The sequence below is a fragment of the Plectropomus leopardus genome, chromosome 6 (assembly GCF_026936395.1).
Source record: "Plectropomus leopardus strain MGB_pleo_1.0 chromosome 6, ASM2693639v1, whole genome shotgun sequence".
Classification (NCBI taxonomy): domain Eukaryota; kingdom Metazoa; phylum Chordata; class Actinopteri; order Perciformes; family Serranidae; genus Plectropomus; species Plectropomus leopardus.
In genome coordinates this window covers 26,695,548-26,708,099 of record NC_142181.1, presented here as the reverse complement: position 1 = coordinate 26,708,099, position 12,552 = coordinate 26,695,548, and the positions used below count along the sequence as shown (strand labels likewise).

Here is a 12,552-nt window from a genome sequence, read left to right as displayed (position 1 = left end):
CAGTCTCTGGAGAGAGGAGCCTGTGTGTGGATACGAGGCCCACAGCCAACCCTGTGCGGTCGGCACTGTGCAGTCAGCCAGGCCACTAGACAGCAGGCCCTGAGGTTATCGCCTGCTCAAGTGGAGCAGTGTGCCGTCCATTACCTCACTTTACTATCTCCGCATTCAGGAAAAGGGAAACAAGCTATTCATAGAGCCTCTCAGGGCCTCCTGCATGGCACCAAGTAAAGGACATTACTGTCACAGAGTTTACAGCGAACTGAGCACGTATTGTATTGTGCCTATGTGTCAGTAAATGCTGAATAAGAGTGAGCACACTTTTATCAACTTCAAATTTTCTCACAGGTTTGTACAGTGTTTGACCAAAACCTAAAGATGCACAATCACAATGCAGGGCCGCCACAACTACATTATCCACCACAAATATATTTTGTTATTTTGTTATTTATGGCAAACTTGGGGTAGAGACAGCGCAACAGAATGTCACACGCATTGAAAGGGTAACCTAACTATTCATTCTGCTGGGTCTAAAACTTTGCTCTCACTTACAAACAGCTGAAAACAGCTCCCCTCATCCATTGATGTGATCTGATCAGCTGTGAAGGGATCTACAGATCAATTATCCACCCTGCGAGTGACAAACTGCTGTGGAGGAAAAAAAGGGGAAAAAATACTTCAAATACTTCAAAATCAGATGCTTTAAGACTTTTACTCAAGTAATATTCTAATAGGTGACTTCAACTTCTACCAAAGTCATTTTATGGTAGGGAATCTGTAATTTTACTCAAGTGTGGTTTTCAGGTACTTCATCCACCACTGGATATGATAATAATTATAGTCAATTATATGATAAGGATTAAAAAACAACCCAAAAAAAACACCAACTACTCATCAACTACTGCTACATATACATTCTGTGGGAAAAAACTTAAATGTTTCAAATCGTTTTAGTAACAATTTAGGACAGATTTCAGTGTGGCCTTTCTCTTAGTTCTTTATTAACTGTCAGTTGAGCACAGAGGAAGTTCATTATTTGATGGCAACATCTCTAATACAAAGGATAATACAACAATCACATAATAGGAAAAGAATCCTATCTTGAGCTTGTTTGAATACACAAGCCAAACAGGATTCATGGTAAATGCATTAGCCTCGGCTGTGGGTTAAGAGGCTGAGATAGAGAGATTGTGGGCTGTACTGTACATGTGGTTAATGATAAACCAAACAAACTGGGTTAGCTCTCCTAGCCTGGCAAAACAGGACTTGTTGAAATGTGGATTATGTTAACAGTCGCAGTTGAGTAAGGGAAACTGTAAAAGCCAGGCTCTTAAAATAACATCTCCAAGAAAGTTGTGTTTTTAGCTTTTGGAGTGAAAACTTTTGGGGGGGGGGGGACTCGGCAAAGCAAACACAATTAAAACCACCACTTCCTTCTTAGGAGTTTCATTGGAAATTAAAAGCCTGAAAGTTACACTGAGTCTAACCCATCTCCAGTGTTTAACTCATGACAGTTAAGGCCTGACAAGCATCTTAAATGACAAGACAGAATCCAAAATGCTCTAAAACTTTCTTATACACCCTCATGAGTCAGATTCATGGCTTGTAGTTTCTTCACGCTGGAGTTTAAATGAAGCCTTGTAAAGACAACTCTCTGTTTCTGGGCTTTTTTCTTTTTCTACTGCATTTTTTTTTTCTTCGGCGGGGTTCCATCCCAGTTGCTCCGACAACATAATTACATGTAGTTAAGCATGAGCTGCAGAGAGCGGAGTGAGAGACACCAACTAAGCGAGAAGGAGAGAGAGGGCTGGAGCACGGTGGCTTGTCATTATGGGTCTGTTTGAACCTTATACAGAATAAGCAGCCCAAACTTGAGACGGAGCCAACGGTACTCTGTACTGTGGTCCTCCAGAGTCCTGCCAAGTGTCTTGTTTTTCTACTTGAAAAATCCACCTCTGAAGTAAACACTGTATATCATGTACTACTGGGGAAAATATTTTTAGCATTCTGACCTGCGGAAACTTCTGTGCAACTAAAACACCTAAGTTTTCTTATATTTTTCTTATATTCATATTTCACATAATTATTTTACCTCTAAAGTAGTTTGGATAATTACATTTAAATTGTGCAGAGTTGTAATTTTTCTGTTGAAAAGCTTGGCTGGCACTGGATATTGAAGGATAAATGAGGACAACACATGATGGGGTCCATCTCTCTGCACTGCATCTCCTCTCTGATCACCTGAAGAAAGACTCCCACTCTCAATGTAAAGGTCCTATGTGGAGGATGTAGAGCAATGAATTGGCAGAAACTGATTATAATATAATATTATGTTTTCTTTAGTGTAAAGTCATCTGAAAATAAGAATCTTTGTGTTTTTACTATCTTAGAATGAGCAGTTTATACGGGGCTCCCACTCCCTTTTAAAATCTTTTCTGTTACTTTTTGGGGACCCATAATATTTTTTTTTTCTGGCAATTCTCAAAGTTATCCGATTTAAACCTTATTTTAACATGATATCAGCTAGCTGGCAAACACAAAGGGAGAGATGGACTGTGGAAGGAAAATGAGGACACAAACATGACAGTAATTAAAAAGTTACATTACGTGGAAGATTATTCACAGAAGATTACTGTAACATTTTATTTGACTTTTGTTTCATGAAAAATGGAAAATGTGATTGTGAAATTCCATGACTTTTCCAGGTTTTCCATGACTGTGGGAACCCTGTTTGTATCTCAATAGGGAGCAGGTCTGCCATATTGCACTACCATGTTTTTACAGTAGCCCAGAATCAACAAACCAAAAACTTTCTCTGCTCACGTTTTTGGGCGGGCCACCGCAGCCCCTCAGCGGAAAAACGCTTGGTTGCTTTTTTTTGTTACTTGTTTAAACCACTGCGTCTGTTTGATTTCACAATGAGGCAGTGTTTATCACACATTAATTTAATCGTGGCTGCACCCCAAAATTAAAGTATCTGCCACCACGTATTAATTGTATATTTTTGGAGCTGGACCTTTCATTAGGAGTGCTAATGGCACATTTGGTTATTCATTACACCTCTTGGAGTGCATAGCGTACTCTGGGCACAGATGGAGCAGTGGAACACCTGGTGTAGTGAAAGAGAAACTAAATCATTCATTGCTCTGGGTCTAAAAGTTTGCTTTCACTCTCGCTGCAGCACTTGCTATACTTATCAGTTTCTTTCTGACGAGCCAAACAGTGTAGGAGAAACTGATTTTTAATGTGAAACTGCTTTACTAAGTGTTTTTAATGGTTTACATCACCTGGTCCATTTATTTTAAAATGGAAGAGACCTAAGAGGATAATTTGGGCCCTGGTAAAGATCACATGAACAATGAAAACTGAAGCAATCCTAATCAGGAGGTCATGCTTGGTACATGATAGAAGTTACAGCTGGTTGCAATCTGCAATCGACACTGCTAGATCCCACTGATTCCTGCACACTGCTACTTTAACTAGAGAGCTCATGGTATACAACATAAAAACCTAGCATATTATCAAGAACCCGATAAAGGCCTTTCATTTGATGCTCCTCACTTCATATTTCACTTAACCGACACTGAAGATGGAAAATATCGAAAACAGCATCAACAGCAGAGCAGTTTGATGCATCTGTATCCTCCAGAGATCCCACTAATACACAGAAATGCACAGCAAGCAGCACAATTTTATCTGACCGACACCTCATACCCAAGACCATTACCCTCAAAATGCCCAGAGCCCATGCCCTGCCCCCTGACCCCCCCTGCAAAATCCACATTCACTCACACACATTCAAACACACAATTCTTTCTTTCCCCATCTTGATTAGATTACAGTGAGCGAGCTGGTGACAGCCTCTGGGCATGCTACAGGAGCGGTTGATATCCGAGCTCTCCTCCGCAGCCTTCACTCTCAGCCAGTCAAGAGAGCAAAGAGATAATATATCTGAAGAGCTGACCTCATCAACGAAAGCAGCCTTTAAAGAATCATGGGAACAAATTTGTCAACACAGGTCACCACTCAGAAAAAGACTAAATGGTTTGGAAAGATTATATTCTCTTCCTACACTGCATACACACTGAATGCCAAATATTCTCCCGGCTAATAAGTCTCTGTGACCCCTGAGATGCTTAAATCCACTTTACATCAAAGCTAGCCTGTTGTTACATGAGTGTGGCAGACAATAAAGCGAGCCTGTGATACTTCAGTGAAACGAGTGAGAAAGCTCTTCATTAAAAGATGACTAAACACAGATGCAATGATTGCATTCCTTTGGATATAAAACCTCATATCTATCTCTCTGACAAAAAGTAGAAGCAAGGCCAAAACAGAAAGGGCTTTGTTCCCATTGTGGCTCCTGACCACCTACTATGGGCCCTTTAGAGAAGCACTCACCCTGGAATGATCAGGCCACTTCTCCCCCAAGGCTCTGCAGGCCTACAGAGACCGCCGGGCCAAACACATCCTGCCCATCTCCTAAGAGATTATCCAACTCAATGAACACATTGAGCACAGAAACACTGGACGAAACTGGAGCCTGCTATTCAGCTGCATCTCAGCACAAACTTCTTCACTCACACCCACACTGGAGGCAAAGAAGAAATACGAAGACACTTACTGGCTACTTCCAGCGAGGCGTTGTGGCTCACCGCCTCTCCCAGGTAGTTGCGGGCAACACAGACGTAGGAACCTTCATCTGGCTTGCTCCGACGTCCGTGGACAATACGTAGAAAGAAGAGGGAGCCGCTGGGTAGCAGCATGCGTTGAGAACGGGGATTGTCCCTGTCTGTTTCCACTCGCTCTCCATCCTTGTACCACTCCACTGTCGGAACTGGTCGCCCCTCCGCTTTACAGTTAAGAGTGGCGGGTTCCCCTTTGGAAACAATCAGGTCAGATGGGTGCTCCACAATCCGGGGAGGGGTATCCTCTTGGCGCAGACGGGATCCTAAGAAGAAACAACAACAATGAAAGTTTACATCTACTAGGATTTATACCCTTAAATGGATTTTAAAGTTCTCATCTAACTCTGTTCCAGAGAAAGGCCTACAGGCCTGTCATTATGAGAGTTTACAAGACAACTACACCTTCCTCTGTATGTATGTAATTTGCAACTGATAACAACACAGTCCTGCAAATATTTAACAGTAAAAAGCTTTGTGTTGACAACTGAAGGGATTCTGTCGACAGAAATTGTCAGAGGGCTTTTATTTTGAAATAAAACAGGCAAGCTTGAGTACAACGGACCTATTTGTATTTCTTCATGTCTGTGACAAAAAACAAATGAACATTGAAACTGTTTGGAAAGATGGCATAATGTCAGTGTTATCATCAAATGACCTTTTTCACTGTCTTTTGTTGCTGAAAACAACAAAAATCGACGAGGCTCAGAATCTTGTGATGTGCCGCAGCAGAGCAGCAGCTAAGATGCCGCTGAGCAGTGCTGCTTACACTGGCAGTGCCCTGTTGACACTTAAAAAATGTTACCACACACATGCTACTCTTACAGGCAGTGTGGCCCGGGCATTATAGATATGCTGGCAAAATGTTGAAAAAATCAAACATCTGAAATACTTTCAACATTTACAAAGACCAGCTGAGTCCCCTGGAGTTTCAATTAATAGCAAATACTTCTCTACAAAGCTCTGATGCCCCAAAAGTGGTACTTGAGGACAGCCCTACATGAACTTAACTCTACTGTGAGTGTTGTGCTTTTTGATCAGCTCCTTGGACACAACTTGTTAAGTCTGCATCGAACTTTACTCCTCTTTTAACACTCTTTCCACAAGTATTTTTTTCACCACCTCCACAATACATACTGATATATCAAATTATACATATAGACGATATTTGAAAGTAGTGGAACATATTGTTTAAGGCACAATACCAGGTAGTGCTGATGCAATAAGTAAAGACCAAATAAACTACCAATCTGTGAGCAAAGTCACCCTTTAATTACAGCAACAGCTCCTTTAGTCTAATTTAACACTGCTCCAGCTCGTGACCCTGTCATTTCTCAGATCAAAGAGCAAAAAAGAAGAAAATGAAGGCAACAGTAAACAAGAATATGACACACCTTAAAGGTGAAAGGAAATTAAAAGATAAAAGATAAGATATGGATGCAGTGCAAAGCTCAGGGACAAAGAAGGAGTGGGAGCAGAGATTACACTATTGAAGAAAAGCTCACAGCAGTGCCAAGAGCAGTGCCAAGGGGGTTAACACCCCAGTGCTATCTCAGGCCATTACCACTGCTCTCCGACCAGTCAGCTGTGGCTATCAAACCTGCTTTACATGCAAATGAGCTTCCTGTTGTTAATTCCTGAAGGGTGGGACTTGATGGTTGTGAATGCATTGTATGCCTACACACAATAGTGTGTGTGTGTGTGTGTGTGTGTGTGTGTGTGTGTGTGTGAGGGTGAGGGAGAGAGAAAAAGAGTTTTTTTCGTACTCGCCATATCTCCCAGCATAGGCCTTTGGAGCCCATTCAGGACCAATTAAAAAGAGTCTGGTCTAATTGGAGGCACAGGCCTGCAATTAATTTACCCAGCATCCCGTGAACTTGCCATACTCGTTTCTGTGCCCTTCGCCCATCCCCCGTTACCCTACAAATCTGGTGCTGAGGAGGCATCTTCTCGTGGTTGCCATATTTTAGGTAAAGTCAGCATAATCAGTGACAGCTCTGTGGGAAGATTAATCACTTCAACATTATGTGTAGTGTGCTCAATGAAATATAATTAATACAGAACTCCAATGAAGGACATCATGGTCATGAGACTTTTCAAGTTACTCCTCAACTAACCTGACAGGGCAGACTGGTTTTTTTTTCGGGGGGGCATGCATCTACACTTGCAATTTTTATACAAATCTCACTCAAGGACTGCGTATTCCCTTGAGTCTTGATGTAGGCTCCTTCTCAGTGGCGCCCCAAGGGAGGGCCAGTGGAGGCCATAGTCACCTTTGATACAATTGCTGTCCACAAATAATTGGAGACTGACATTACTGTCCTCAAGAAGCAGTGGCATAGTCAACTTTTCAGCTAGTGTGAAGATAGTGGTATCTAAACTAGACATCCATTGGTACCAACCGCATCATGCTAGCTTGTCAGATAAGGGGCTTAATAGTGTTTCATAATTTCACTTAATTTTGGAAACACACAAGTCTGCTTTAAACTTGAGAAGGCTTGTTTCCAGTATTTGCTTTGTTCTATATAGTAAATGTACACCTTTCTCTGATTGTGCCCCTTTCCCGAGAAAAGCTTCAGAGCTAACCATTTTTTTTGCATTAGTCACTTACATTGCACTATTTATTATCTGAGCCTTTTCTAATATTCGCACTATTCATCCCATCTGCACAATAATTATTCACTGCGTCATAGAAATAATCAATCACTTTTATTTGGCGCTTGTGTGTTTTCATGTGTGCCTTCCTTAACTATTTAGAACTTACCTACTTCTGAAACTTCTATTGTTTTGTTTGTGTACTTGTATGTGAGCACTGGGGATCTAGGAGAAATGGCATTTCAATCCTGTCTATGTCCTGTAACTGTGACAGAACTGACAATTAGTTTGATTTTGACTTCCAATTCAAGCTGCGTATTTGCTTTTTTAATGAAAATAACAACCATTGTCATTGCCAATACTTTTGTTTGAGGAACAATGATACGTCTTCAGCATGTATAGACACACTAAAACAAAACTGTTGTAGAACTCAAAATGTTAACTGTATCAGTATTAGTCTATGCACATCGAATAATTACCAAACCAACCAAAATATATTAGTATGCGGTTCCTAAAACATACATACTGACATACTTTTTAACTAGCCTCAACAGTCCCTGAAATTCAGTTTTGGTTTTGGTTTGCCACTCTAAGATTTTCAATGGCCTCATTTGGGGTTTCATGACTACTATTGGTTACAAACTTCAGTGGTTCTTTATGGCTGCGATAATAGTGGGAAAGAAATGATCACATTAGCCAATGAGCAACCCTCAATAAGCTACAATAGGCAAGGCCACTAGTTATCTCTTCGCACAAGCATTTATTTTCAGAAAGCCTATATTTGAAAATAATTAAAGGAGATTGTGGGATTAAGATCATGGAATAACACATAAGCAGTGCAATGGATTTTATGCCACTGAGCACAAACTTTGTCAGCAACATATACTCTATTTGGAGCAATTAGATTAAAGGTGATGAATAATTATTAAGTGGCAACACAACAAATATGACAAAATACGACAAAAACATCTCACAAAAAAAATCCCTCTAACTCTGCGAGTCATTCTATAGATACTCAGCGGGTATAAAAACATATCTGTAGAGAGATTAAATCATTTCTTAGAGACAGACAGAGAATCAGAGAGTGCAGCGTATCAAGCCTTTGGCAAGAATGAATTAGTCTGCTATCTGAGGCTGAATAAAGTTTATTAAAAAAAATCATGTCTGTGCTTCCTGGCTATTGGAGGTGCCCGGACCACTATTTGGCTAATTAACCTTCATTTGTAACCTGCTAACATCACAAGCGTTTGAACCTACAGACCATGTGCTAATGAGGCCCAGCCCACTGGTCAGGCACCATATACTCACCATGCTAGCATGCACAGTCCCATTACCAGCACAGCGACTGCACCACCACCCTCCACCAGACAAGGCTGGCTAATATGTTTTATTAAAGAGGACTTTGAAGAGCTCTGCTGCTATCTACTCTGCCTGCTCCCTTCCTGATTTAGATAGCTGCTCTCTAATTTGAAATGGTCTGAAGTTTGGGGTTGTATGGGGGAACCATTAACTATTTAGATGTGGCCCACTGTGAGGGGAGCTGTGCAGCAGGCAGCGCTGTGTTTGATCAGCGGCTGTTTACTGTAGATGATTACACGGGACCTGCATGATTAAGATGCAGACTGAGAATACAATATAGGTTACACTATTGCGTTACAGGGAAGCTGGTGAGATTAAGCAGGTAAATAAATATTCAGCTGTTCATATTGAGCTCTAATAAGTGTTTTGTGTGTGATTCCTAAGGGGAGTGTGTGAGAATGTATCAGTTACACAATGCTATTATGCTTTGCTGATTGAATTGTGTGCATGTGTGTGTATGTGCATTGCTGTGCCGATCCCCGCAGACTCTCTGAGTGACCCCAGTTACTTCAGCTCCATTACCCCTCACTAGGGGAAAAAGACACAGTCGGTGTAAAGGATTATTCCATCATGGCAATCCCTTTCTACAGGTGTACGCTTTCAGAAGATGGCCAACCAGCTAACAACGCTACAGCGCACTCTGAAGACCAAATCTGAGCCAGAAACAAGAGAGCAGCAGAGTGCACACCAAACTGCTGAACCAAGCTGTTCGGCATCTCTTTCTCGCTCCGCTTTGAGTCGTCGTACTCTCCCTTTATTTCAAAGCGCTGCCCTTCCTTCTCCTCTGCTGCTTTCAAACGCCCTCTCTCTCCTACTTTCTATCCCCCTCTTCCCCCCGTCTTCTCTTTCAGACAGAAAATGTGAGATGAGCTAATGCAATACACAGCCTCACCAAAGGGAAGCTGGGACTTCGACTGCAAGGATCTGATCGATTGGTGCCTGAGGCAAGATTCTCTCTCTCCCTTCACCCTCTCACTTTGCTGGTGTGCTCTGTGTTTCTTTTGCTCTCATTTATTCACACACACACACACACACACACACACACACACACACACACAAAGTTAAACTATGCTTGAGGGAGCCTTTGCTTTCTGTGTAGGTGATTAAAAAAACCTACAATTCTCTGTGACTTTGCGCTCAATGCTAAAAGCAATCTCTCAGTAATGAACAACAAACCATAAGAGCCTAACAGCAACAACACGCAGCCTCAGACCTGCCCATACAGCCATCACAAGGGTCCAGACCCAGACACTGACCCTATATGCCCACACAGTATGTGTATGCATCCTGAAGACCTCTGGAGTATTTTCCCACTCTGAAATCCAGCTTTCAGAGTCGAGCCTTCCTCGATACAATTTGATAGACGGGGCATGATTGCAGGATTTGTGAATTTTTCAAGTAGCCAAGGTCACTCTGCTGTCCATTAAATCACCACACAATCATACATCGTATATTAACATTATGGCTACCAGCTTCGTATTGATTCATCTGTGTCTTGGGGCTAAACTTGATTTTCACCCTGCAACATGTGTTGATGTACTGTGAATCTATATTACATGAGATAAGCCTGCTTCCTCAATCTGATAATAAAATAATACGCATAAGAGATAAAACTGCTACTGATCATGAAATACATCATAGCAGAGCGCTCAGACTGCACTGGACTTCATCAGGGTAAATCAGATTTGGGGGTGCTGAGGGGAACTAATGATATCATAGCAGCGTTGGGTGATATTTATGTTTTTGTATTCATTAAAATGGCCAGGATCATTACATCTGAGTCTGCAAAAATGTTCAAACTTTTGGAGAGAGAAAATTTGAAAACTGTTCGCGTAACTCCCCTGACAAAAACACTGAACTTATGCAGAAGAACTGCATTGGGATGAAGAGAAAGTGAGACGGCAGATGGATGCAGGGGAGAGTGATGTAACAGTGGATTTTATCTTATTTTATAAAAATGCAGCACAGTGAAAATTCTGCCACTTCAGGAGTGATTTTTAAGAGACAGAAATATAACACGCACACCGTGTCTTCTACCCGTGCTGACCTTGTCTTGCGACAGCTGTCAGTTGTTTGCAAAGACACCTGTCTCTGCAGTGCAGCTCATGAACTTCACTGATGAACCTGAGAATTATGAGTTACATAATGCGAGTTATGTTGGGCTAAATGATCAAATAATTTTGTTTTACATCTCCACTTCAGTCCGTATGCACGCTCTCTGTCTTTTGCAATGAGTCTCCATTGCAAAGAATAGATTATTTGGCTAATACACATAACAACAGATTGATAAAAAACAAAGTAAATCCTCCTCCCCAACACATATATTTACAACAACCACTCCGCTGGGACTGGGACTTTGGAGGCCAGCTTGATGCCTCAAGCTCTTTGTCATGTTCCTCAGGTCATACCTGAAAATTTTTTGCGATGTGGGATGGTGCATTGTTCTGCAATGGGGACTTGGTCTGCAGCAGTGTTTGGGTGGGTGGTGCATATTGAGGGGTACCCGAGATTTACCATCAGAACTGTCAGTGGTTTTTATAATGTGGGTGACTGGTATATAGCCAATGTCCCCCTATGAAATGGGAAAATAAACCAAATTATCAGCTTTATTAAGTCTTTGAAACCTAGGAAATTAAAAACAAACAAAAGCGGGCATGACCTGAAAAATGCTTTAAACAATTATTATTGTTATTATTATTATTATTATTATTATTATTATTATAATAAGTTTAATATAATTTTCTTTATATTTTTACTCTTTAAAAAAAATTCTACATCTACAAAATGGTGCAATTTGCAGAATATTTCTTGCCAAGTTGATTGATGCCATTTTCCCCCATGAAATCAAACAAATTTGCTCAGGATTTAAAGGCTTAAATAATCATTAAAGGTGAATGCAGCGCAAGAGAAGTGTTGTTGATCCAGGCTTCAAGGGTTAAATTGTTGTTTTAATAATGCTTGAACTTAGGGGGTGCTACAGCCTCCTCACCACCCCTACATTCTGCATCCAAGCAATTGAAACTATAGGAATGACAAGAGCTGTACTACTGATCGTGTAATTACATGATGCTTCAGTTGGTAATGAAAGCATTTCACTGAGAACATTTATTGTCGGAACAAATAGGGAAGATGTCAGCTACGAAAAAAAGCAATAAAATCTTGTTTGTGGTGCTACACAGCTTTACGTGTCTGGGAGGCAGCAATCGATCTAACTACTCTGACTGAGAGCATAAAAGATGACCCTGCAACTACAACCTAGACTCCCAGCAGCCTCGGGACAGGAAGCAACTAGACAGGGTCAGCTCTCTCAGAGCCAGGGTCGCTCCTTAAACACAGTATGTTTGCCCTTTGCCATTTAAAGCTCATGTAACCCCACAGGCAACGTCATGTGTAGTGAATTTTTATTACTAATCATTTTCCACATAGAGGTAAAGAGAAGCAGGAAAGCAGGCCAAAAGATAGACAAAAACAATCACCTAGCTGAAGTAATAAGTTCAGGTCCAGTGACTTAGCTTAAAAAGCAAATGTGGTGCTGTCTCTCACAGCTCTTTTACTTGGCAGAGTATGAGGAGGAGGAACGGAGCCAGGCACCTGCCCTTTACCCCAAAGAACTCACAGGGGAGACAGACTGAGGCAATTTAGATCTGTTGTCACTGTGGTCCCCTGAGGTAGGGCGACGGGATAATGTGTCTACTTCTTTGAATGATAAACCAAACTTCACAATGCGGACTTATTCAGTCCAATTCTCACTATAGAACAAACAATCCCTGCTGAGGGTTTCAAGTGATCATATGAACAATAATGTGGTAAAGTTTAACCCTTTGAAACCTGGAGCAACATTACTTTTCATGTGCTGCTTTCAGATGCCTTTCACAAGTATTTAAACCTTTGAACCCTGAGCTATTTGGTACAATTT

General features: G+C 41.3%; 1 protein-coding gene across 4 annotated transcripts in view; it reads right to left on the bottom strand.

Annotated features, from left to right (window-relative positions):
- Positions 1–12,552, bottom strand: part of robo1 (roundabout, axon guidance receptor, homolog 1 (Drosophila)) — a 349,403-nt gene that overhangs the window by 189,680 nt on the left and 147,171 nt on the right. For all 4 annotated transcript variants that reach the window (XM_088079109.1, XM_088079110.1, XM_088079111.1 and 1 more), the window contains one exon: positions 4,622–4,948. In XM_088079109.1, the coding sequence (XP_087935235.1) occupies positions 4,622–4,948 (327 nt within the window). The remainder of the gene's footprint in view (positions 1–4,621; positions 4,949–12,552) is intronic.